This window comes from Apiotrichum porosum (genome assembly GCF_003942205.1).
Source record: "Apiotrichum porosum strain DSM 27194 chromosome Unknown scaffold_2, whole genome shotgun sequence".
NCBI classification, from domain to species: domain Eukaryota; kingdom Fungi; phylum Basidiomycota; class Tremellomycetes; order Trichosporonales; family Trichosporonaceae; genus Apiotrichum; species Apiotrichum porosum.
Genome location: NW_021167109.1, coordinates 2226215 through 2250458, shown reverse-complemented (window position 1 = coordinate 2250458; position 24244 = coordinate 2226215). Strand labels below are relative to the sequence as shown.

Genomic DNA, 24244 nt, shown 5'->3' with positions numbered 1-24244 from the left:
ACAGTCAAAACAAACGAACACTTGCTCTTGCTGCCATATTGGTGGCTTCCATTGCTTGTGGTCTTGCTCCTCCAGCACTGGCGGTGCAATTTCTGGCTCAGGACTTTCTCAGCGTTCTGCGAGCGTCTTCCTCGTTCACTTCTCCTCCATTAACTGCTTCTACCCAACAACAACAACAACAACAACGTCACAATCGCTGATCTGACTTTCAGTGGGCTAGCAGTGCACCAAGCTCTCGGATGTCAAGCTTCTCCTGTTCAAGGACAAGGTGGCCGTCAAAGAGGTGGGAGCCCTCATATATATGCATCTGTGAATGCGCGTTACAAACAAGTTACGGGAGAGTGGGATGGAGGAGGTCGTTGTAAGTCGTGGCACTGGAGAGAGAGGAGGACATGGTCGCTGCTCTTGGGCTTTTTGGCAGAAACTTGATTCCGCTCGCGTTCCACACGACTGGTCCTTCTCATCGTCTCTCCGACCCTGCTGACCCTCCTCCTGCCTCTGGTGGGCTGCTAGTCTTCTCCACTTCCCCCCCGCCCTCCCCCACGTTTCCATTACGAGAATTTCCAACGCGTTCCGCAGACTGTGCAGCTGTACAGAGGTCAGCAAGTGTCGCAATGCGTTGTGGATATTAATGAGTTGCGGATCACAAACATACGTCACGAAGGTCTGGAAAATTCCGTCAGCTCAACGTCCATGGTCGTATCGAGGGAAACTCACAGTCATAGGTTCGTCTGCGCTTCTGGTTTGCATCTGGTAGTAGGTACACTTGCGTTGTCCGCATTTACCGCACTTGAACGCGTCGGTCTCGGCCTGGATCTCGCCCACGGCCTTGGCCTTGAAGAGGTTGTTCTCCTTGATCTTGGCGTCCGCCATACGGACGCTCTCGGACGCCATTTCCTGTGCGAGTTCAGTCACGCGTCCATGAACCCCTCGCTCACCTCTTTGGACATGCGGACCACCTTGTCCGAGGTAATCTGGCCGAGAACAATCTCGTTGCGGAGACCAGGGTTGCCCTTGTCCTTGAGGTTGAGGAAGAGCGAACGGATCTCTGCTCGGGTCAGTTCTAGTGTGCTGCAAGGGTTACTCACTTCCGCGGTAGTCGTTGCCGGTCGAGTAGTTCAGGAGCTTGAACGCCTCGCTCTCAATGCTGACGGCACGCTCCGAGAGGACCTTGACGGCGGCGTTCGAGTCGATGGCCAGAGCGTCGTAGATCATGGTCACACACTTGTCACGGACAGTGTCGGCGGCGGCATCGGTGTTGTCTGCACGGAGCGTCTTGTCGACTCCGTCCGACTTGGACGTGCGCGCGGTGGTACGCGTCACGATGGTCGACAGGGGTGCGGGCGAGCCGGGGCTTTTGGGACCCTTCGAGTTGGGCTTGCTGCTGTCCTTGCCATCCGCAGTGACCGCACCGGGAGTGCTCGCGACTGGGGACGCAGCAGCGCTGCTGCCAGCAGTACCCTCGGCCTTGACGCGCTTGACGCTGTCCTCTCCCTTGTCCTCGTCACGCTTGCGCTTGCGCTTGCTCTCCTCGACCGCGTCTTTCCACAGCTTGACAATCTCCTTTGCCAACGCGCTCACAGCGGGGGTCGCGTGCTGGCGCAACTTGCCGACGGCGATACCTGCACGAGTCGTCTGTAGGGTCAGATATGCTGTCGCCACCTCGACTTACACGGAGGAGCTCCTCGGTAGGCTGAAGGTCGGTCTTGAGCTTCTTGAGAAGCCTGGTAACATCCTTGGATAGTCAGTAAAGCCCGCATCCACGCGTTCTCACCTCAGTCTTTCCGCCAGCGTTCGCCTCATTGAGCTCCTTGACAACAGCAGTGAGAGCCGCCGCGTCCATGGCGGCGGTTAAGTGCGGGGGTGGACCTGAAATGAAGGGGAGACGAGGTGGAGGTCAAAGTATGCCAGTTGGTTGAGCTGGCCCGTATGTGCTGTCGTGGGTCGCGTGATGTGTCGAAAGCCGAGATCAGGGGGGCCAGAGGTACACTTTTATGTGCGCTTTAGCTGTGTGGGTTCCCCTACGCGTATTGAGCGCGATGCGGTGGGTATTTGTTGTGATTGTGGAGGAACTGGATGTTGGCGATGGATGAGATGGATATGCCTTGCTTTGCTGGGACGGAGGCAAATTGGTGTGTACCAGGTCCGCATTTTTGGCCGCACAGTTGGGTGGCGACCCTGTCGGTTTGTTGACATCATTCGTCCTCCGTCATCTTGGGCCCCAGGCGTCACTGTTGCAATGCATGCGACGACTTGTGTGCTTGCATGCTTGTGTCCGCATGCAAATGACCCATGGTGTCCTCACATACACAAATTGAGGTCATCAACGAAAACAAAACGTGTCGCTCATATAGTGGTGGTACGCAGCGTAATTGTCTTCGGTTCGCGCACGCATTGGAGGCCGACATGGCACTGAGCCCGCTGCTGGCCCGGCTTATGGCAGTATTTCTCGTCCTACACTACACTCTATATCTACAGGGCCATGGTGGACACAAGAACCACAAGGTCGGGGCGACCCAAGGCCTAAAATTACGCAAATACCGGAACTTACACTCGTTGATGACACCAGGATATGATGCATCCAGAGGCAAACGAGGGTGATTAGAATGTCGCCGAACGAGCAAACTCATAGCTATAGGATACACACACTACCAAACCTGGTCTGGCACCTCAGTGGAAATCCCAAGGTTGTAATCCTGGGCCCTGATTGTAGAGTTTGAGTAAGTATATTGCCCGGTTATTGATCAGTGTTTCCTTTATTATATATGGTAAGCCCACGAAACCAGCATCGAGTGAGGTCCCTTCATACCCTACAGATCTACATATCAATACTAGTAGGACGCGATAGAGTTCTGTCTCCCCCGCATCTGACATCAACACAGCGCTGTTCCCCCAAGTGCCACTGGTGGCAGGCGACGGAAGCAAATTCACACTTTGTGGGCCGCCACCCAAGGCCAAGCAGCGGTGCAACTACCTCTGGCCTCTGGCAAGTGACAGTCAGTTGACTCGCTGGGGTACCATCTACTCTACGAGTCTGTAGCTTGCTGGCCACCAGCTGCTGGGAGAACTTTCTAGGCGTGGGAGAGGTGCTCGCTTACCGAACCCCTCCCCCCCCCCGTTTTGCGTCGGCGTCGGATGTGGCGCTTGGCGCAAAGACACGCACACACATATGTGAAGCCACAGACAGACATGGCGTGAGGTACGTGAGGGTATGACGACCGTGCGTACGTGTGGGCCAAGGGGACAAGGGGGGAGGGGGGCGGCGTGTGTAGCATTGTGGATTGTGGTTTTATTGATTTTATCATGGTGGAATCTGCCGTAAGTGTTTGCTGATGTGAGAGCTGGGATATATAGCGACCACGCATCACTTTCCTCACTTTCCAGTTCCTCGCGTCTCACTCACTGATAATACAATAGGTCATCACCTATTCACTTTGGTGTTCCAGCTTTCCAACATCACCACATCACCCATCCAGGATAAGGTCGCACCCACCGCCCCCAGGCGATATAAAAGTACAGCGATACCTCCCCGAGTAGACTTTGCACCATCACCACACCTCCCAACCGATATATTCTTTGGCCATGTTCGGCGAGCCAGAAGACAAGAAGCCTGACATCCACAACCTCCCCACTCCCTCTCTCTCTCCCACCCCAGAGGCCGTCAGTCGCCAGCTACCAGTCAGCTCCTACTCGCCGCCCTTCTCCCCCGACAGCCAGCTTACCGCCTTGCTGGAGCGGGGCGTCCGTGCAGGCCTCACAAGCGCCACTCCGACCCAAACGGCCTTCAACATGGACCCCTCAGCTGTGTCTTCCGCGTCCTCGTCCTCGTCCTCGTCCATTCCCGCTCCCACTGCCGCGGGGATCATCGCCGCCCAAAAGCGCAACCAAGCGTTTGTCCACAAATATGCCTTCAACCACCGCGACGTCCCCATGGGTTTCTCTGAGGAGGGCACCGCCTACAATCGCCGGCGTCTCGAAAGCCGTATCCTCTTGTACCGGGCAATCAAGGCCGATCTCGACGGCGCCATCGAAGAAAGCCGGGCCGAACGGCGGGACCTCCTAGGTGTCGTGGCGCAGTTCCGCGACGACCGCGATCAAGGTAAACCTGAAGGCCACGCGAACTACGTCGAGGCCAGGTGGGCCAAGGACGGGATCGAGGACGACATCAAGTTAGATCAGTATCTTGTGGAAAAGCTCGACAAGCATATATCGCTGTATGCCACCTGGCTTGCGGAGGTGTCCGCTGGCCTGCCGTCCAGTCGGACGCGCGTGAGAACGGCAGAGGAGCAGAAAGCTGCGGCAAGGAATGTCGGTGGGTGCGGCTTGCGACCTGTGTGCGAGAGGTCAAATGTTGACCTGCCAGACCACGCTTCCCGACAACTCGCAGTCGGAGAACACGATGGCGAAGCAAGACCCCGGCAGCGTCGTAACACTGCCACTGCGGCACCGTCACCCCCGACGCCGACCGCCCGCAGCGCACGCTTCGATCCGTTCGGCAGCGCCAAGAGGCCACCGCGCTAAGCGTGAACACACACTTGCGGCCCCACCACAATGTGTGCAGGCGCAAGTGTGTAGCTCTGCTCCCACGTACCGATGTCCGCCCGAGACGTGAGAGTGTGAATCGATATTCTCCAGCTGTTCCTCCACCCCTTGCTGGCAGCTTGACGCCGGCCTAATCAAATTCTTGCGAGATATCCCAGAAACACAAGACGCCGCAACGCAACATTGCTCAATCACTTTTGTGCGGATGGCACGCACCGAGACGAAGCTTGCTCGGTGCCTGAGATCCGTCCAGGCCCAGCTTCGGCCTCCCAATGGATCTGTCTGAAGGTTGAGGACGTTCGGTGTTGTTGTTGTCACAGCACCCCCGCATGTTTCAGCAGAACCAAATGGTCACGCTGTCATGTTGCTGCGGCAGGGCCACACAACATTGGACGACCTGCGCGACCTCGCTTGCTGGCATGGTTGATCGATCATGTCTCATGAACCTTTGGAACACCGAAGACTCGACTGCACTCACACGCCCACACCTTTCAATGTCTGAAATGGCGCCCCACGATCGACTGGCCGGGTGATGGGTCTGGATTCGAGATACCCACCACCACGAGGCGAAGGCGCATGGCTATAGTGTGTTTCGGTTGTAGATATGTGTGATCCGCCGGGTGTTGGCTCTTTCCGGTATTGAGGCACATGTAGCAGACTGATGCATCTGTTGTTGTTGCTGCTTGCTGTTGCTGCCTGTGCTGTGTTGTTTAGATGGGCAGAAGCGCAGAAGACAGACGGCGTTGCGCCAGAAGGGCCGTGGCGCGCGTCGGATGAGACCATGTGGGGGATTTGATCCCGTCCGCCCGGCTGTTTTCCCCGTGGGGTAGTGGCTGTCGCCCCCCCGCCCGCCCAGGCCAAACAACCAGTTGGGCACAACATGGTGTCGTCTTTCGCTCGCTCGTGTGTTGCTCTTTCTCTCTCTCTCTACATCGCACTCCTATACTCTCTTGGGCAAAGCAAACACTCTCTCCATACCCCTTCTCCTCCCTCCCCTCTCCCACCCTCCTCCTCTCCCCTATACCTCCCCCCCCTTTCCGTCTGTGGCTTCCCCCGGCATCCTCACACACCCGCATATTCCACATTCCCTCTCGTCAAACAAACAAACACTCGTGTGAGTCCTTTCTTCGCCCGATCCTCTACCCTCCCCCACACATGGACTGACATTCCCCCCCTCCGTCTACAGTAAGCATACCCATACCCCCCACCGCACCCCTCTCCCCAACAATGTCCAAGAAGAGCTACTCGGCCGACGACAAGCGCCGTGCCATCGAACGCTACCACGAGAAGATCAACTACAGCCCACGCTATTCTGGTGAGCAGCTCTCAATGTGTCCAAGTGCAGAGCTGATAACAATTAGACGACGAGTGGGAGTACAGGTGAGCCTGAAGCCTGGCTATCTCCAGCAGCCCACACGATTGAGGGCAGAGTGCTGACCCTTTGCCTTTTCCTCGTTGCGCCAATGTTTACTTTCTCGCCTGCCTCCACCAACCTACAGGCATGTCATCGTGAGTTGACAGTAAATCGGCGTAGGAGTCCATGCTCACCTCGTGCGCAGCTGCCCAAGGAGATTGCCAAGTTTGTGCCCGCAGGCATCCTTGCCGAAGACGTGTGGCGCGGACTCGGCATTCGTCAGTCACCTGGATGGGAGCAATACCTCCGCCACGAGCCTGTGAGTTATCGCGAGGGCCGATGGATGTGAGGCGACGAGCGATCGCGAGCGAGGAGATGGTTCCCGGCCATTCAATCCATCTCGTGCGCTGGCTTGCTTGGGCTCCACTCCACGGCCCGTCGACGCCTGTTGTTGTTGTTGTGGCGCACGCACTGACCATACATGCCACAGGAACCAGTAACTATCCACATGCCTCCTTGCTTCCGTACCTGCCACTAACAAACCCCAAAGCACATCCTCCTCTTCCGCCGGCCCAAGAACTACGACCAGCTCCACCCTCCTTTGGGCGGCTCGGTGGCCGCCGTGCGTGCGCTCAACAAGTAGACCGCAAACAACGGTGCAAAGCTAGACTGAGCCGAGTGACAACTAGACCGAGGACGGAAACGGCCAGACGACGACGACGACGACCGCCACCACCCGACACAAAATTAGGTACACATGTCGGTGAGCGCGCGTGCGTCTCGTCTCGACAAACCGGTCCCCGCGATGGCGAACGAGTAGTAGCAGTAGCAGCAACAACAAGAACAAAAACGAAGTCAAAAACCAACATCCTCACCACACCACAACCTCACCCCTCCAACTCTCTCGATACCCCCTTTTACGAATACCTTCGTATAACCGACCAACCAAACCTTCTCGTTCTACACCTCTGGGCGTGCTGTTCGACCTCCACGCCCTAATTTTGCATTAATTGGCCCCCTTTCCTCTCTCTCCCTCTTTCTTGACTTTTCCTCTCTTTCTCTATACCTACAGACAGGACTCTGCATGGGTCACCCCGCGCATGGGGCTGCACACTATCAATGCATGGCAATATGGCAACAGGGTTGAGAGCGGGGCAGACAAGGCAAGACAAGGCGAGCTCATGCCATATCTGTCACTGACTGCAATGCTATGCATCGACCAACGAACGCTACAGTTACACCTTCCCTTCTGCCACATGAATTTTCACCTAACAATACCAATTTTTAGAGACCCGCAGCAATGTCGTTGAGGAGGTTGGCCGCCTCGGTCTCGATATCCACGGGGGCCTCGACGGGGGGAGGAGGGCCGGGTGGGGGCGGGGGAGGAGCCGGGCCGTCGTCGTCGTACGCGTTGCCCGTAGGACCATCACCCTCGGGCGCCGGGGGAGGCGAGGGAGGGGGAGGGGGCGCAGGGCCGAGGAAGTCCTCCTCGGTGACGTTGGCGACGAGGATGGTGCGACCGCCAAACTGACGACCGCCGAGCGCCTTCATGGCCTTGGTGCAGCTTTCAATGTCCGAGTACATGACGTAGACGCGGCCCACGCCGTTCTCGTCGTCCATACGGCGGTTCTTCTCGGCCGTCTGGGCGGCGCTGTCGGAAGGCTCCCACTTGGTGCTCTTGGGCACGGGACGGGGAATACGCACACCCTCGACCTCACCAAACTTGGAGCACTCGTCGCGAATGTCCTCGAGAATCTCGGCATAGTCGCGGTCGTCGTACAGCTCGTCCGGGGTGACCATGTTAAGCATGAGCATGACGCGCGACGCAGGTGCTTCGTCCTCTTGAGCCTGGAGAATCGACGAGGTGGCGAGGAAGGCGGCGGTGCCGGCAACAGTCGGGGCGGTGGCGCTGGCGCGGCCAGTGGTAGCCGCGCGCTGGACGACGAGGGAACGCTCGCCAAGCTGGAAGCCGTTCAGGCCCTGGATGGCCATGTCGGTGACGGCCGGGTCGAGGTACTCGACAAAGGCAAAGCCCTTGGACACGGTGCCGTTGCCTTCCTTGACGAGGTTGAAAGTACGCAGCTCGCCAAAGCTCTTGAGCAGCTCCATGACCTGCTCGGACGAAAGGTTGGTAGGGAGACCGCCGACGAAGAGCTTGTTGTTGGCATCGCCGGACACGCCCATGAAGCCGAGGTTGGGGTCGACGCCGACCATGTCCTTTGGCCTCTTTACGTGCAGGGCGACACCGTCCAGCTCGGCTCCGTCCAACGCGATGGCAGCGGTCGCCTCCTCGGCGCTTCGCAGCTCGAGGAACGCAAACTTGAGCTCCTTGTTGATCTCGCACATTGTAGCAGGCTTGCCTGGCTCGGTCGCGAGGCCACGCTCCTGCATGAGCTGGTTGACAAAGTCGAGAACAGTCCTCTCCGTCATTTCCTCCGTCAGGTCGGTCACGTAGACGCGCTGCTTCTGGCGCAGGGGGTTGATCATGCCCGCAGCAAAGCTCGAGGGCAGACCAAGGTGAAGAGGAGGCGCCACACGGCCCGGTCCGTAGGTAAACATGCCTGTCTGTTAGCTTTGCCAGACAATCACAGCTCACCAGTCATCTTGGCCTCCAACGCGCTGATGCCCTCAAACTGGGGAGGAGCAATATCCCAAAGCGAGGGCTCGACGCTGCGCGCCTCGAGAGGAATAGCGTCTTCGGGAGTGGCCGAGCGCTGCGGCGAGTCGCGCCTCCGTCCACCACGCCCACCACCGCCTCCGCCCCTCCAGTCATCCCTGCCACCTCCACCACCGCCTCCTCCGCGCCAGTCCCGGTCACCCCGGTCGTCGTACCGCCTGCGGTCATCGTAGCGTCTCCTGTCGTCGTAACGGTCGTCCCTGCGCCTGTCGTCCCTGTCCGAACGGCGGTAGTCTTCTTCATAGTCGCGCCTGCGAGCAGGAGGCGACCTGTCGCTGCGGCGATCGTCCCGGTCCGAGCGGCGGTAGTCTGAACGCGACGAGTGCCTGTCCTCGCGCTCATAGTCGCGGTGGCGGCGCTCGCGGTCACCTCCACGCTCGCGGTCGCGGTCCTCGCGGTGGCGGGAGGAAGAATGGTCTGAGACGTCAGAATATGAGGGGCAAAGGGAAGGGAAGGTGGAGGGTGTCTCAACTCACCCTCGTCGCCTCGCGTCTTTGTGTACGAGGACGTGGCCGCGTCAAGGGCGTCTGTACTGTTAGCTGCTGGCCTAAGACACAGGGCCATCAAAGCTCACCGTATCCAGCGTCCATGTTTGTGAAAGCGCGGGGTTGTTTGAATAATGTTGTTGTTAATTGAGGGTGTGCCTCATCATAGTCTCCTCCTGGCGCAGCGAAGCCATCTCCCGGCCATTTGCGGCGTTTGCACGGTGTGGCACCCCCCACCCCCCGCCCAGCGCCTGGCCCAGACGCGCCGCCCAGGATCGACGCGCTTCTGCGGAATGTCTCTGGCCAGAGTTGATGTCATCCGATGATTGATATTTGTGTTTTCCGTTTCCACAACATCCACCAGCAAACGAGCAACCTCTTTGGTCGCGTCGGCAACGTTCACTCGACCTCCCCGTCAAGAGGGCCAGATCATTGTCTCACGACCCTTTCACACAGCATGCATATCGCATCGCTGACGACCATAACGATATAGGTATGTGTACATCGCTCACGCCCAACGGGACTCGTCCACCCCACCGCCGCCGCCGCCGCCCGCTCCCGCTGACGTTGCGCGAACCCTAGAGACCCACACCACCTCTTGACCCCCTCTTTCTTCCTTCTTCTCTATCGCATTCTTTGCATTGCCGACACACAGCACAGCACACGACCGCACGACCACACGACATTCACGCCAGCACACGCACATACATTGCACCCACCCCAATGACCGCCAGCGTCCCCACCACGCCGGCTCCGCTCGAGCCACCGTTGCCGGCGGTGGAGGCACCACTGAACAAGACACCTTTGCCTGACACTCCCGCCGCCACCAATACGCCAGAAGCACACCGTGTCAATGGTAGCGGTAATGGCAACAGCCAGCACGACGGACCCATCTCCCCCACCATTGCCTCGCCGTCCTTTGCCGCCCTTCAACGTGTTACGAGCTCGGATACCAGCGCTCAGGACACGGGCTCGGACTTTGGTGACGACGAGCGCGACCGCGACCGCGAACGTTCGTCGACCCCGGATATGCCCTCTGCCGCCGCCCTTCGCCAAAGGTACCATCGCCATATCAGCCGGAGTGCCGCCAAACGTGATAGCGTGGCGGCCTTGCCCTCCATTCGCGACCTGCGCCTTCATTTCGGCGGTGGACTCGAGCACCGGGCGGGCCTCGGTGTCGGTATTCGTTCTCTGGGCGCAACATACGAGGAGGAGGATGAACCGCGCCTTGCCGGTGGGTCCGAATCCCCACGCCCCATTCACAAGCCGTGGAAGGACGTCCAGCTCGCGCGCGTCGGTCCCGAGCAAGCACGAAGCGAGGCTCGTGACCTCGTAGCGACTGTTCGCGGCAAGTGGGGTTTGGTGGCACGCACTAGTTCAAGCTCGTCATCCCCACCACCGTCACCCACCCCACCGCCAGAGGACGTACGTGCACTGCTGGTGGAAACGGCCCGCGCAGTCCGCCGTGTGCGTACCCTGGCGCTATCACTGGTCTCCGGCCAACGCCGCGTGTCCATGCCCCTAAAGGGCCCATCTCCATCGTTCATGAACACGCCCTCACGCCCCGCCATGCCCCGCGTCGTGAGTGGCGGCCAGCTCGTGGCCCCCATCGGTCTTCCCGACCCGTCGTCGCATGTCCGCCGAGCCGCACTCGACCTTCTCGGCCAGCTCCGCACTCTCGAGGAGCGGGTGCGTGTTCAGCACGACGCCCCCATGGTGGTCATTATTCCTTCTGCTTACGAGCCGACACTTGTCACGTCTCCTGTCGACGAGTTTCCACCTGATTGCCCAACAAGCGCTAGCCCTGGTCCAGCTGACCGCCGTCTCTCGACCTCTTCCCTCCGCCCGTCCACTTCAAGCATCGAGGATATTTTCTCCGACGACGAAGAGTGGAATGTCAACTATGCAGCGCGCGAGGCCGAGCAGTTCGAGGACAAGCCACGGCAGGCGTGGGAGGAAAGACTCGTTGCGGAGGAACGCGCGTACAGGCCTCTCGAAAGTGGTCTGTGGGCTGCCGACAGCGCTGCTACTCGCGAAGCCGCACGGCGCTGGGCCGACGTTGTCGATCTTGCCTTTGGCGAGCGCGAAAACGGCAACGCTACCTCCGTCTCGGCATGGGCGGAGGGCACAGGACCCAAGCGCACGCGTGCTTTCCTCGCTGCCAACCTCTCGCCTGACCACGCCGCTCTGCTTCCTGCACCTTCCGATGACGACAGCGCCCTCCTTGCCCGCCTCTCGGATGGATACCTCCTTGTTCAGGCTTACAACGAGTCGCTCCACGCGAGTTCCAGGCCGTGGGGTTTTATCAATGCCGACGAAATGTTCGATACGCTCAGTTCGGCAACCGAGTCGGGCAAGGAATGGACGTTCCGCCGCGTCCAGAACTTGACCTGCTGGGCAGCGTGAGTACCACCTGCCGGTTTTATTGAAGCTCTCGCTAATCAGCCACAGCGCTCTCCGTCTTCGTTACAACCTCCCCATCACACTCCCGCACTCGGCCGTCCTTGCACCCCCAACGCTGCCAGACGGCAAGCCCGCGCCTCTCCCCCCACGCGTGCCCTCGACTGGCGGTCCAGGCGGACGCCGAAAGGACCTCCCCCGCATCGACTTTGACCCGCTTGTGGTCGCCAAGCGCACGGAGGGTTGGGAGGCCATGCTCCGCTCTGTCGTCTCGACGTGGGTCGAGGATGCGGCGAGAGAGACGCGTGGCGAGGCCACACCTGCCCCAGGCAGGTTATCGTTTGACTCTGCGCTTGCCCTGGAGTCGTCTACCGAGGAGGTGGTGGAAGACGAGGCCGCCACCGCTGTAGCTGCAGCCCAGTGAGCGGGGAGACGGAGAACACTTGTGTGACTACCCCCCAACCTCCTTTCCTTCCTTTACATAGCCTCTCCCCACCAGCATAAACAACAGTGACAACATATGAGTAGGGTCCAAACCGGGCCAAAAGTGGCATGCAATGCATAGGTGTGTACAACAGGCTAAGGGAGGTCGGTGTTGAGGGAGGCAGCGAGGTCGAGGGCGATGGCCTTTGCTTCCTGTGAAACGTTAGCAAGAGAGTCCACGAAGCGAGCTGTGTGTCGATAGGAGCAGGGTGGCTCCAATTTGCGAGTAGGTACACTCACCTGGAGAAGTGGCCTGATCCTCGACGCATCGATACCTGCGTCTCCTTCTGTGCGCAGGCCGCATATCCTTCCGTCGGGGCGGAACATTGCGTGAATCTTGCCCGAGCAAGCCTCCTCCTCCTTGGGCGCTGCGTCGACGAAGAACGCGTCCGACTCGGGCACCAGGTGCAGCGTCACCAGCACGGGCAGCGTGTCGCGGTTGGCCATGTGCTCGGTCGAGCCGTCCTCGAGGTCCCAGTCGTCAGCACCGCGTGCGCGAGCGCGGCCCTTGCCGCGCGCGGCGCCCACAGCGCCCTTTATGCCTGCCATGTCCTTGCCGGCGCGAGCATCGTCCTCGGCACCCTCCCAGCCGATGACCTTTGTCTTGGGGACGGCAAGGTCGCAAAAGGCCGCGCGGGCAGCGAGGACGAGCGCCATGGGGACGGAGCCGTCGGCGCCCAGTACAGTCAGGTGCAGCGTGGGCACGAACGCCTTCTTGTCGGTGATGCGCAGGACAGGGACGGAGGGGAGGAAGTGGTCGGTCACAAAGGCCGCGTAGGACGACGAGAGGTTCTGGAGGGACGACGAGGTGCCGCCGGGGAAGGCCTGGGGGGTGCTACGGGCGCGCGTCAGCTGGCGAGAGCTTGGCAGCTGCGAGGAGCATAAGATGGACGACACTCACACATCGACATCAACCTTTGTGCGCGGCCTGCTACCCTCGGCAACATCCGCCACCTCGAGCTTGATCCCGGCCACGACGTCGGTGCCGCCAATACGCACACGGGCGCTGCCGTTGGCCGCTGGTGCGTCGCCATAGCTCACGCCCACGGCACGAGGTTGCAGGAGGGTGCGGCCGTCGGCGCGCGTCGGGGTTGTGGGGTGCGCGAGACCCGCAATAATGTATTGGAGCTCTGAGTGGGAGAGCGTCGCCATGGTGAAATGGTGTGGTGTAGATTAGATGGTTGTGTGTTGCAAGATTGTAATTGAAAGTTGAACTTCAACACAAAGTGACGGAATGGTAGAAGTCACCGTGGGAAAGTTGACTCGACAGTCAAGGACGCGCTTTGTTGTTGCCATGAGCGCGTGTGTTGGTCGGTCCATACATTACACTTTACACTTCGTTCTCTCTATCAGTTTTACCCTCTGTGCTACTCAGAGAGCAGACACACACGTCGACACAATGCCACGACGCGACGACGACGGTGATTCCGATCAGGAGGGCTCTGGCCTCTCCCGGGCAGTGTGTATCCACCCCCTTCCCTTTCCCTCGTGCGGCCAGCTGACGAGCAGGATGCCAAGAGTCTGGCAGCCCAGGTGGTGCGTCTCGCCCTATTCCACGAGTACCGTAGGCAACCCCTCAAGCGCGAGGTGATTGTCAAGACGGGTATGTTCATCCACTGTTTGAACGTATCTGAACTGACCCTCGTCAGTCCTTGCTCAGAAGCCGCGCTCGTTCGATACAGTCTTTGAGCGCGCCCAGAAAACACTCCGCTCGACGTTTGGAATGGAGCTCGTCGAGCTCCGCGCCAAGCAAAAGGGCGATGTTGCCGAGATGGCCGCCGCTGCTGCCGAGACGCAGAGGCGCAAGAGCAAGGGCAAGAAGCGCGCCAGGCAAGGCGATGATGAGGAAGAAGATGCCGAGGAGGACGAGGAGGACGCGGATGCCTCCAAGGAGAAACGCAAGGGTGGGTTACCAAATGTCTCGTACGTCACCCACTAAACAGCAGCCGGCACAAAGAACTATATCCTACGCTCAACGCTTGCGCCAGAGCTGGTGGCAGCCATGGCCACACCTCGACCCTTGCCGTTCCCGCAGGGCGGCGGTGACGACGAGGAACACCTGGCCGAGCTGGAAAAGGACTCGGGATCACTGATCCGCTGGGAGAAGGGCGACGGCACACCAAGTGGTGCGATCGGCATGCTCGGTGTGCGTACCGTCATTCTCTGCCTCGTCCTCTGTCTCGGTCGCAGTGCCAATGATGGTGAGCTGTTCGCAGTAGTTCGGACGAGCTAACGACAGACCAACTGCACGCTCTTCTCCGCCGTCTCAACCTTACACGCGACACGGTACTTCCCTACGTGTCAGAGGACGGTAAGGAGGAGCCTCTCACCCTCGACAAGTATCTCGACCTCCTCACCAAGCAGCACTACCTTGAGAAGGTGAGTTACATTGCCAGCAGTTTTCGCCTAACTCTCAGGCCAAGATGCCCAACCCGACTGCCGAAGGTCACATTATCGAGTGGCGCTGGGGCTCGCGCGAGGCCGAGTTTAGCGAGAACGCAGCTGCGGCCTTCATTGAGCGAATGTGAGCTTTTGCCACCACGAGGATGCAGAGCTGACAACCAGTTTCATCAACGAGGACGAGAGCGACCCCGAGGAAGATGTTGTCGAAGAGGGCCCCGATGGCGTGCAGCGTCGCATCACACCCGCCGAGGCTCGCCGCAAGAAGCGCAGAACGCTGCGCCAAGACCTGGAGCGTGCGGCTGGTGGTGCGCTCACGGGTCAGGTGTAGACAGTGTGACTGCTGCTGCTGTGTAATATTCATGCGTCGGGTGCAGAGAGCCATTATGGGTAGTGAGAGACAAGGGTGGTGACATGCAGTGTATCTTATGTGTGGTCGGTGTGTTACTTGTGACTGACACCTTTGGGTGCAGCAACGAGGGCTCCAACGGCGTTGTTGCAAGGCATCGGCGAATGGCGTGACCGGAGGATATCAGATCATCCAGATTCCAGACTGAAAAACAGGAGGCGACCGAAAGGGAAGAAATGGGAGACAACTATACTCTCTCGCAATCTCTCTCGTCGTCTCTTTCATGCATGCAGCTCCCTCGAGCTCCCCTCTCATTGCTCTCCGTCGATGCACTCACCTGTCTGCACACCCATGCACACTGCTGGCCCCCGACAGTTGCTGTCGTATGCGTTGTGGCCTCTCCCCCAACAGACGCATTGTGCCTTTCAACCTCGCCGGCAGCGGCGGCCGGAGAGACATCGGGCCCTCTCTCCCCTGTCGGCCGGATGTTGGTCGCCTCCTTGCATCTCGGGTTTTTCGTCCTTCTCTTTGTCGTTGTCCATCCACCCATCCCCCATCTCCTCCGCGCCGGACCGCATCCTACGACCCATCCAGCCCTCCCGCGTGCATACACCGGGTCAGCACAAGCATACGCTGCCCCCCTGGGCATCGCATCCCGCCCATCGCGTCTTGTTTTTGCCTTTTGGCGGGACTTGGCCTGACCGATCCGAACTGGCCGACGCCGCCTAGGCTCTGCTTCACAACAACAACTTCCCCTTCCTCTCCCCCCTCAAACAACAGCACACGCCACTGCCCTCACCATGAACCCGTACTACCTCACGGGCGACGGGCTCGGCTACCCGGCCTTCACTAACGGCGGGTACAGCTCTGCGGGGTCCAACACGAGTTCGCCCGCCGGCGTCGCCGGGCCCAGCGCGAGCGGATCCACCTCTGCAAGCGGCACGGCTCCTGCCACGGGCACTGCGTCTGCCCCCTCGGGCCCTTCCGGTGGTACAGGCGCGGCATCTGGCTCGACGACCGGCAACGGCGGCCTCCTCACCGGCCCCCTCGTCCACCCGCACCAGGACCTGAACGAGTTTCTCGAGTCGTTCTGGACCCGCCAGATGGCCGGCGTCGAGCACGAGACACCCGACTTTAAAACGTACAACTTGCCCCTGGCGCGTATCAAGAAGGTCATGAAGAGCGACGAAGAGGTCAAGATGATCAGTGCCGAGGGTGAGTCCAGGAGGGCGCTAGGAGGGAAGCGCGTGTCCGCGGCCATGTGGCCGCCTCCCCTCCGCTCCAGCTGTGAATTCACGTTTCCTGCAGCTGACGTTCAGCTCCTATCATGTTCTCCAAGGCATGCGAGAGTGAGTACCGATTCCCCGTGCTCCGAGGTTTAGCCCGGGTCTGAGATCTACCCTCGTCGGATTGACATTGGGATTCTTGCACAACCCACTGTCTCGGATGGACACCCGACCTTCGTGATCTGAGGTGTCTGTACCGTCTCATGAGGGTGTCTATACCGCCTCACGAGGTTGGACCGGCAATGTCCAGAAGGGAAGCAGAGTCGCATCTCGCGATGCGCGGGCGCCATTGCCCGTGACTTTCACTTTTTTTCCTTGTTCCTTTGTTCCTTTTCCCCGCCCTTCAACCAACCCCCAAGTTAGTTACTAACCCACGTCCCCGTGCAGTCTTCATCTCGGAACTCACCTGCCGCGCATGGCTCGTCGCCGAGGGCCACAAGCGCCGCACACTGCAAAAGTCGGACGTTGCCGCCGCCATTGCCTTTTCGGACGTGTTCGACTTTTTGATCGACATTGTGCCGCGCGACGACGGCGGGAGCGGGGCCGGCACGAGCGGCGGCGGCGGCGGTGGTGGTGGCAACGGCGCTGCGGGAAGCGGTAACGGCGACGCACCCGCTGTCCCTGCCGCGACTGCCAGTGCGGCGGTGGACGACCACGTCGATGGCCACCACGGCGGCGCCACACAAGGCGACGAGTGGACCGCGGATGGCGAGTACGACGACCACGATGTGTATGACGGTGGATACGAGGAGGACGGACGGGACGGCGAGGCGCTCTACTCCGAGTATGTCCAGGGTGAGGGCGAGGGCTTTGGATAATGCTTTAAAACAGATAGAAAACCATGTATCGATTGTGCTTTGGCCAAAACAGGTCCTGCTGCTCGTTCCACCTCGTCTTGCGCATCATTGGCATCTCAAGAAAACTTTGCTGTATGCCATTCTCGCAGTCCAGCCTAGCTGAACACATCTAGAGATCGTAAACACGTTACATAAACAATCCACCGCCCACCACCCACCACCTCTCCTGCCCGGTCAAAATAAAAACACTACTGTCCCACACTCATCCGTCCCATGCCGGCGGCGACGTTGTCTACACCACTCTGCTGGTGTTGCTGGAACGCTGGCTGCTGGTAGTATCCGCCCTGGGGCTGGCCCGCGGGCATGACACCCGGCGACTCGGTGACGGGAGCGCCGGCCACAGCCTGCGGCGCTGGCGGCACCTGGCCCTGTGACCGGTAGTATGCGTCCCAGGCCGCAGCGTGGTCGGCAGCTGGGTCCTGGCCTGCACCGACGCCGGCAGCACCGGGGGCGGTGGGGTGGCGCGGGGGAGAGGCCGGAGGGAAGGAGGGAGCGCCAGAGGGCTGGCGCTGGCCTGCGACCGCGTGAGCGGACCCGATGCTCGTGGTGCTAGGTCCCTGCTGGTAGTACATCGGGTTGGGCTGGTCGCCTGTGGCCTGGGACTGAGCTACGTGTGGCTGAGGCTGAGGCCATGTGTTGCCGTAGGGAGCGGCGGCAGGTTGCTGGGCAGGGGCCTGCTGGTGTTGAGCAGGGGGTTGCTGGTACGCGGCCTGCTGGGGCTGGGCGTACGGGTCCTGCGCGGGAGGTTGAGGCTGAGCATACGGGTCCTGCGTAGGCTGGTGCTGAGGGTATGCGTCCTGTGTAGGCTGATGCTGAGGCTGGGCATACGGGTCGTGGGCTGCAGGCTGCTGAGCGTACGGGTCTTGGGCAGCAGCAGGCGCTTGCTGGGGGTAGGCAGCGTATGGAGCTGAGAGTTAGAAACAGCACAGGCATCGATTGACTCACGCTGCTGGCCCGGCTGAGGGGCCTGTTGAGGAACGCCGCTCCTCAACTCTTCGTACTGGCGCATGGCGCGGTGGAAGTTTGCGTTCATGTGCTCGAGCTCGGCCTTTTGGTCCGAGTACTTTTTAATGAGCGCATTGATCTGGCCCTGCAGCGACACGGACGCCTGGTACATCTCCTCGAGCTCGGGACGGTCGTCAAGACGGTCGCCGCGGGCCGTGTCGATGCTGCTGAGCATCTGGAGGAGCTTGTCGACAAGGCCGAGCGACGCAAACACGCGGGCCTCCTCCTGGGCCTCTTCTTGGAGCTCGCGAGGGGACGGCTCGGGCAGCGGCTCGACATAGGTGACTGGGAAGATTCCAATCTTGCCGCGCGCGGCACCACGCCACCATTCCTTGAAGCCGCGGTCGAGCACCTTGATCACGTCGCCGCGCTCAAAGTTGAGCTCGCCCACGTCTTCAGACGAAAAGTTGTACAGTGCACGGACACGGGTGGCGGTGTTGATGTCGAGGGGTTGGTCGTTCTCCGGCACGGGCGAGGCAGTCTGCTGCGGGACGCCGTAACCCGGCGCCGGCTGGGACTGCTGGGCTTGCTGGTATGCGGGCTGAGCCTGCTGGTACGACGGTTGAGACTGCTGGGGCTGCTGGTACGAGGGTTGCTGCTGAGGCTGGCCCGGAAGAGGCTTCTGGACAGCGGCAACGGCGCCCGAGGAGCCAGCACCCGACGACGAGCCATCCTTGCGCTCAAACGCATTCCAGTTACGGCCCTTGTCCTGCTTCGAGAGCTCAATGACGCGCATGAGCTCCTCCTCCTCGGCACGGCGGCGCGTCTCATCGTCCGCCGTGGCGTCGGGAACAGGCTCGCTGTCGTCGAATGTAAAGTCTGAACGTCAGTATGAGCTTTGAAGAGGACGTCACAAGCTCACTCTTTTCACGCAGTTGGTCGTAGAGCTCGGTCATGAGACCCAGGTTTGGGTCGCCAGACTCCTCAAACTGCTTGGTCCAGTCCTTGATGTACCGCAGCGCCTTGCGCTGGACGGTCTGCACTGTGGCCTGTGCGGGTCAGCGTCGTCGCTTCGTCGTGGTTGGTCGGCGTCCGGTGGCGGCGGCGAAGCGGTGGGCTAGATGCGGCGGATGGCTCCTTGTCACAGCTCCATCTGCAACAACGCGCTCGCCCATCCGGCCTACCACCCCCTCCGTTGCTTCACCGTGCGCTCGCTCCTCTTCAGTCGTCACTCACGCGGTCGTTGACAAGGCGCGTCAGCGCGCCCGTCCATGTACGGCTCGCCAGCTCCTCGTGAAGGGGTTTGCCACAGTTCTGGACAAGCGTGTTGGCCAGCTCGAGTGCGTAGACCTGCACGTTGGGGTTGCGGTGCGCGAGGCGCTTGACCAGGGCTGCGACGGCATTGCGCGCACTGGGGGAACATGTCAGCTGCGTTGCCGGGAGACGGCCCGGTGTCGACGCTTGTGCGCTGGTGGGAGCGAGGGGCCGTTGGCAGGTGGGTCAGGTTGGTGCGCGACTGCGCGCGGGAGGCGGCGCTGTACCGCCGCCGCCCGCCGCTGCCGCCGCCGACCAAGTGCGCGAGCTCCCTCATCCCCACTCCATCCTGTGCCGGCGTGTTGAGACTCACCCCGCTGAAGCCTCTTCGGTCACCTTGTCGCATATCTGGAGGTTGACGTCCCAGTCCTCGGACGCGAGGTTCTCGTCGGTCGCCTTGGCTGAAGAGGGACTTGTCAGCGGAGTGCTCTCTGGGGGCCGGGGCGATTCCCGGGGCTTTGTTCCTCTTTTAGCCACCCATCATGCATCGGGCCGTGGGCGACGAGGACAAGTGTATACTCACTGACGAGGTCGTCGTATGGGTTTACCGTGGCGCCGAACATGCTTGCTGGCTTGGATGATGGGGGAAGAGGTGGAGCGATGTGATAGATGGGCAAGAGAAAGAGAGAGAGACGAGTCCAGAGTCGTCATCGCTGGCGGCAGCGTCACAGGCAGAGCGGTGCTCGGCTGGGTCGGATATATTACGTAATGCGTTCAAGTGCGCTCCGTCGCTCATGTCCGTCCATGTCCGAGAGAGAGAGAGGATGGGGGCCATTTCTGTTCCACCTTTGACACTCGTCTCCCAACAACAACAACAACAACAACAACAACAACAACAAACAAGCACAAATAACGAGCACTATGCTTCGCCTCGCTCCCCTCGTCCGCCGCGTCGCCACCCCGCGCCCCGTCCTCATCACGCGTACACTCACCACGTCCCTCGCCGTGCGCTCGTCCGACTTCAGCTTCAACCGCCCGGGCCCACCCCCCCTCCCTGCCGCCGACCAGGCCGAGTTTGAGGCCCTCGTCAAGGCCGCAGAGGTCGCGCCGTCCATTGACGAGATCACCCCCGAGACCCTCGAGGAGATCAAGGCCGTCGAGCACCGCGACCTGAGGAAGGGCGCCAAGCCCGAGTTTGAGGGCGACACCAACCCCAAGACCGGCGAGGTTGGCGGTCCCAAGCGCGATCCGTTCATGGCTGGCGACAGCGACTGGCAGTTTGGCGGACGTGTGACGGTGAGCTTGACTGTTCCCGACGACAGCTGACAGGTAAACAGGACTTTTAAGAAAAAAAGGTTTGGTAGCATTTTGTATAGAGTAGAGATGGAGTCGCCACTCGACGTGCATGGATATCCGGGATCGCCCGCTACAGTCGTCGTAAAGCTTGAAATTAATAAAACTAAGGGGATTTTTGTATGTTTTTAAAAGACTACTACTGCCACAATGTTTACACCTTGCTCTTTGGCATCTTCTTGAGCTTGCCCTTGTTCTTCCCGCCTCCAAACTCCATCTGCTTGATCTCGAGTATCCTCTGCGCGTCGAAATCTTTGCCCAGCCAGCGGACGAGGATGAGCGGCTGTGGCGGCTGGTAGTCCTTGTCGTTGCCCGACAGCTGGTGCGGCATGGGCCGGTGCAGGTCTGGGTGCAGGCCGACAGGACGAGCCTTGAGCGCTTCGAGGAAATCGGGGTGGCGAGTGAGGTATTCTTCCACATGGACAAAGGAGCGCTTGCGCACAAGAATGTCGGCCATGCGCTCCCTGATAAGTGGCATGCTGCCGCCCGAGACGACCCAGAGGTGTTCACATGGCCGGACAGGCTCCGGGTCCGTGCCCAGACGTGCGGCCTCGGCGATACGCTCCTGCTTGATCTGGTCCTGGAGGAGCTGGACCTTGGAGATCAGCTCGCCCACGGAGAGAGCCGAGGTGTCTTCGCCGTCGGTCCCCTCGAATGGAATGAGAGTGGACACAAGCAGCGAGCCATGTACCATGTCCCATTCGCCTCCCCACATGCCGATGAGCTCAGAGCCCGCCGGGATAACAACGTTGGCTGCATCGTCAGTTTCAATAAAGACATGGAAACTCACTCCTCTTCACATTGGCCAAGACGGTGCTCATCTCGTCATCCTCTCCTGGGTCGGCTGTGCGCGCGTATTCTTCCTCGAGGTCGACCGTACGTACTGTACGGCGTGGGCGCGAGTGCGCCCACGTGAGGCCGAGCACGCGCTTGAAACGACTGCGGTCTACACCGTCCGCGCGGATCATGGCCTCACGCGACGGCCAGCAACGAGTGACAATGTCGTCGACGTCCTGGTAGTTGCGCAAGGGGTTGACTAGTCCTGGAGGTAGATCGATTCTGTGCGGGTCAGCAACGGGTCAAACAATGTGCAACCCACTCTAGCATTTCCGGCACGGCGAGACGGCTGAGCGTCTTCTCCGTCCACAGGTTCTTGCACCGCAGCAACACCTCCTTGAGCTGTTCAGGTGTAAAGTCTGTAGGCGTGACATGGACGCCAATCTCGCGTGGGCGGTCTCCAAGACGCGAGTGGGACAGGGAACACGTCTTGCGCCCAGGTTGGAAGACTTGCTTGAGACGCCACTTTCCAATGCCCACACGAGGGCCACCACCGCCACCGCAGTCGGTACACCTGGGGAAAAGGTCAATACGCGTGTTAAGGTTATACACCACCCCCACCAACGTACCTCTGATATTTCGCGTCACACGACGTGCAGATGATTTCGGCCATGCTGCCAAGCGGTGCGCGCTCAGTGCCACCGACAACCTGCCCGCAGGCCACAACACGTTGGCAGACATCGCAGAAACACCGACGGTTTCCGGGGTCCTCGTTGACGAGGTCGTCGTCCTCCATTGCTGTGCGCATGCGCTTGCGTGCCTCTGTAGAGCCAATGTTTGAGCCAGCCGTGCCGTGAGGGTCGAGCGAGTTTGCGGCGCGGATACCAGTGCACTCTTGACAGCGGAATTCGACCGAGACGGGGCTAGGGATGGAGCTCTTGGGCGCACGGAGGAGGACGCGCGCCACGACCTTGCCACAAGCCTGGCAGGAAGCGTGCTGCTCAATGACAATCTTCTTCTCGCCACGCGGCTTGCCCTTCTTGGGCGGTGGCTGGTGGGGCGAGCCGTCCGACTCGGGGGACAGCGGGCGCTTGACTGTCGGGGACGCTGGTGTGGCCGGCTCGCCAATGCTCGGAGCAGGCATGCCGTGCATGCCCATCATGAGGTCGTTGCCACCGAGCATGTCGTTGCCGTGGGCCATGCCCATCTGGTTTCCAGAGACATTTCCCTCCGTGTCTGGCAGCCACGAAAAGAGGTTGTCGAGACTCTCCTGCTGCAGCATGGCCTCGAGGTCAAACGCGGTAAGCGCGTGTCCATTGCCGAACGGGTTCTGATGTGTGACGACGGGGGGCACGCCCATCGTCGCGGGCAAAGCCGGCATGTTGGGGATGAGATCCTGTGGGAACGCATTGGCAGTGGTCTCCACCACTGGCGAGCGCGCGTGCGTAACAAGAGGGAAGCTCCCGAACTGCTGGTCTGGCAACACGGTCGCGTCTGGCTGTGGGTGGAGGGGCTGCTGAGCCTGCTGCTGAGCCTGCTGCTGTTGCTGTTGCTGTTGTTGCTGTTGCTGCTGCTGCTGCTGCTGAGCGGTAATTTGCTGTTGTTGCTGGGGCGTTGCCTGCGCCTGCTGCTGGAAGAAGGACGTGGGTGTCTGGGGTTGCTGCTGTGCGGTATTTGATGTCGCCGCCTGAGCCTGGTGGTTGCTAGCGGCGGCAATGCGCGCTGTACCCGCTTGCAAGCGATGCAGTTCAAGCTCGGCAGCGCGTTCCTTTGCGCGAGCCTCGGCGATCTGCAGCTCGAGTGACCTGGTCTTGAGACGGATAAGCTCGGTCCACATCTGGGCACGCTGGGGCGTCTCCGCGGCGGCCGCCAGGCCTTCGAGGAATGGCCGAACGGGGTCTTCCTCGCTGGGCGTGTTGGGTCCTGTCCCCGTTGCTGCTCCCACGGAGGGTGAGCGGCCAGAGATACCAGCGCCGCCGCCGCCGCCGCCGGCGTTGCTGTTCTTATTCTCGGCAGTTCCCCTCACTTGCTGGGTCGCGGGGCGACCGGTCGGCATGGGAAAAGTGTTGACATGGGGCAACGACCAGTACTGTTCGATTGCCTGTTGACCGGCACCGCCGCTGCCGCCGTTCTGGGACCGCTGGTGGCGCTCAATGTCCTGCATGGCCATTTGGTCGAGCGCAGTCTGCGGGAGGTGCATGTGCTGCACCTGCGTTGGTGTTGGGACGTTGTGCGTCTGGCGATGGGTGGCCATGAACGAGGTCATGTCCAGGCCCGGTCGGCCAGTGCCGCTGCCGGACGTGGAGCCCGCGCCTGACGACCGACGCCGATTCATCTCTGCGTGGACAGCGTGTTGATGCTGAGCCTGGGCTTGTGCTTGTGCTTGTGCTTGGGCTTGTGCTTGGGCTGCTTGCTGCGCCGCTACTGCTTGGGCTGCTTGAGCCTGGGCGTGCGCTTGCTGGACAGCCTGCACTTGGGCTTGGGCTTGTGCCTGAGCAGCCGCAGTCTGCGCGTCCACCTGCACCTGTTGCAGATGTTGCTGTGTCCCACAGTCAGCATGCATGAGAAGGGGGGCTGTTTGTCACTTGTGACATACCTGTTGTTGCTGCATGGCTGCTGGTTGAATAGGGGGAGAGGGAATGGTGGGTGTGTGCAAATGGGAACCTGTGTGCCGGCGGTTTGGCCGATTCGGTTACCCGTGCTTTGGCGACGCCGGGGCGTGGGTCTCGGAGTGGTCGGCGCGGGGTTCGTGCGTGGGCGGCGGCGAGTGTCAGTGGGGAGCGGTGGCCGCGGGCGGATGCGGGGGAGAGGGTGACCCCTCTGCTTGGTGGGTGGATGGGGTGGGGGCTACGGGCGACCAAGTGTGCTGTTGAGGTGACGAGTGAGACGGCGAGCGTGTGAGAGAGAATGTGCGATACAGAGAGAAACGCCAAACCGCCCGTCCGAGAAGAAGGGGCCAACAGGTGGTGGATGGGATGGAGAGCGTTCTGCCCAGGAACGACGCCAGCTGGGAGACATGCCCGCCCATTTTCCATCATCATGAACGCGTCACTCCGTCAGTCATCGCTCTCTCTCCATCCTC

At 60.6% G+C, this 24244-nt stretch overlaps 11 protein-coding genes across 11 annotated transcripts; 6 read left to right on the top strand and 5 right to left on the bottom strand.

Moving 5' to 3' along the window:
* Positions 1-551: 551 nt before the first annotated feature.
* On the bottom strand, positions 552-1843 carry DST1 (RNA polymerase II elongation factor; the record flags this gene model as incomplete). Its single annotated transcript, XM_028620451.1, has 7 exons — positions 552-588; positions 656-666; positions 718-897; positions 939-1048; positions 1089-1622; positions 1673-1724; positions 1775-1843. The coding sequence occupies 7 exons, from the start codon at positions 1841-1843 to the stop codon at positions 552-554; spliced, it is 993 nt and encodes a 330-aa protein (XP_028479423.1).
* Positions 1844-3582: 1739 nt separating this feature from the next.
* EHS24_004908 (uncharacterized protein) lies at positions 3583-4521 on the top strand (the record flags this gene model as incomplete). The annotated part of the gene is made up of 1 exon (XM_028620450.1): positions 3583-4521. One exon carries the CDS (start codon positions 3583-3585, stop codon positions 4519-4521), a length of 939 nt encoding a protein of 312 aa, XP_028479422.1.
* Positions 4522-5769: 1248 nt separating this feature from the next.
* On the top strand, positions 5770-6539 carry EHS24_004907 (uncharacterized protein; the record flags this gene model as incomplete). Its single annotated transcript, XM_028620449.1, has 5 exons — positions 5770-5857; positions 5904-5922; positions 6042-6051; positions 6102-6215; positions 6447-6539. 5 exons carry the CDS (start codon positions 5770-5772, stop codon positions 6537-6539), a joined length of 324 nt encoding a protein of 107 aa, XP_028479421.1.
* A 641-nt stretch (positions 6540-7180) lies between these two features.
* On the bottom strand, positions 7181-8455 carry EHS24_004906 (uncharacterized protein; the record flags this gene model as incomplete). The annotated part of the gene is made up of 1 exon (XM_028620448.1): positions 7181-8455. One exon carries the CDS (start codon positions 8453-8455, stop codon positions 7181-7183), a length of 1275 nt encoding a protein of 424 aa, XP_028479420.1.
* Positions 8456-9781: 1326 nt separating this feature from the next.
* On the top strand, positions 9782-11882 carry EHS24_004905 (uncharacterized protein; the record flags this gene model as incomplete). Its single annotated transcript, XM_028620447.1, has 2 exons — positions 9782-11460; positions 11510-11882. 2 exons carry the CDS (start codon positions 9782-9784, stop codon positions 11880-11882), a joined length of 2052 nt encoding a protein of 683 aa, XP_028479419.1.
* Positions 11883-12037: 155 nt separating this feature from the next.
* On the bottom strand, positions 12038-13093 carry EHS24_004904 (uncharacterized protein; the record flags this gene model as incomplete). The annotated part of the gene is made up of 3 exons (XM_028620446.1): positions 12038-12094; positions 12182-12776; positions 12843-13093. 3 exons carry the CDS (start codon positions 13091-13093, stop codon positions 12038-12040), a joined length of 903 nt encoding a protein of 300 aa, XP_028479418.1.
* Positions 13094-13340: 247 nt separating this feature from the next.
* On the top strand, positions 13341-14672 carry EHS24_004903 (uncharacterized protein; the record flags this gene model as incomplete). The annotated part of the gene is made up of 7 exons (XM_028620445.1): positions 13341-13400; positions 13451-13544; positions 13591-13845; positions 13888-14142; positions 14181-14320; positions 14359-14465; positions 14507-14672. 7 exons carry the CDS (start codon positions 13341-13343, stop codon positions 14670-14672), a joined length of 1077 nt encoding a protein of 358 aa, XP_028479417.1.
* An 818-nt stretch (positions 14673-15490) lies between these two features.
* On the top strand, positions 15491-16932 carry EHS24_004902 (uncharacterized protein; the record flags this gene model as incomplete). Its single annotated transcript, XM_028620444.1, has 4 exons — positions 15491-15905; positions 16010-16039; positions 16364-16760; positions 16812-16932. The coding sequence occupies 4 exons, from the start codon at positions 15491-15493 to the stop codon at positions 16930-16932; spliced, it is 963 nt and encodes a 320-aa protein (XP_028479416.1).
* An 89-nt stretch (positions 16933-17021) lies between these two features.
* Positions 17022-19655, bottom strand: HSE1 (ESCRT-0 subunit protein hse1; the record flags this gene model as incomplete). The annotated part of the gene is made up of 6 exons (XM_028620443.1): positions 17022-17740; positions 17779-18657; positions 18701-18827; positions 19015-19189; positions 19406-19493; positions 19616-19655. 6 exons carry the CDS (start codon positions 19653-19655, stop codon positions 17022-17024), a joined length of 2028 nt encoding a protein of 675 aa, XP_028479415.1.
* A 298-nt stretch (positions 19656-19953) lies between these two features.
* Positions 19954-20358, top strand: FMP21 (putative mitochondrial protein, conserved; the record flags this gene model as incomplete). The annotated part of the gene is made up of 1 exon (XM_028620442.1): positions 19954-20358. The coding sequence occupies one exon, from the start codon at positions 19954-19956 to the stop codon at positions 20356-20358; it is 405 nt and encodes a 134-aa protein (XP_028479414.1).
* A 181-nt stretch (positions 20359-20539) lies between these two features.
* Positions 20540-23773, bottom strand: EHS24_004899 (uncharacterized protein; the record flags this gene model as incomplete). The annotated part of the gene is made up of 5 exons (XM_028620441.1): positions 20540-21138; positions 21176-21444; positions 21485-21736; positions 21792-23701; positions 23759-23773. 5 exons carry the CDS (start codon positions 23771-23773, stop codon positions 20540-20542), a joined length of 3045 nt encoding a protein of 1014 aa, XP_028479413.1.
* Positions 23774-24244: the final 471 nt, after the last annotated feature.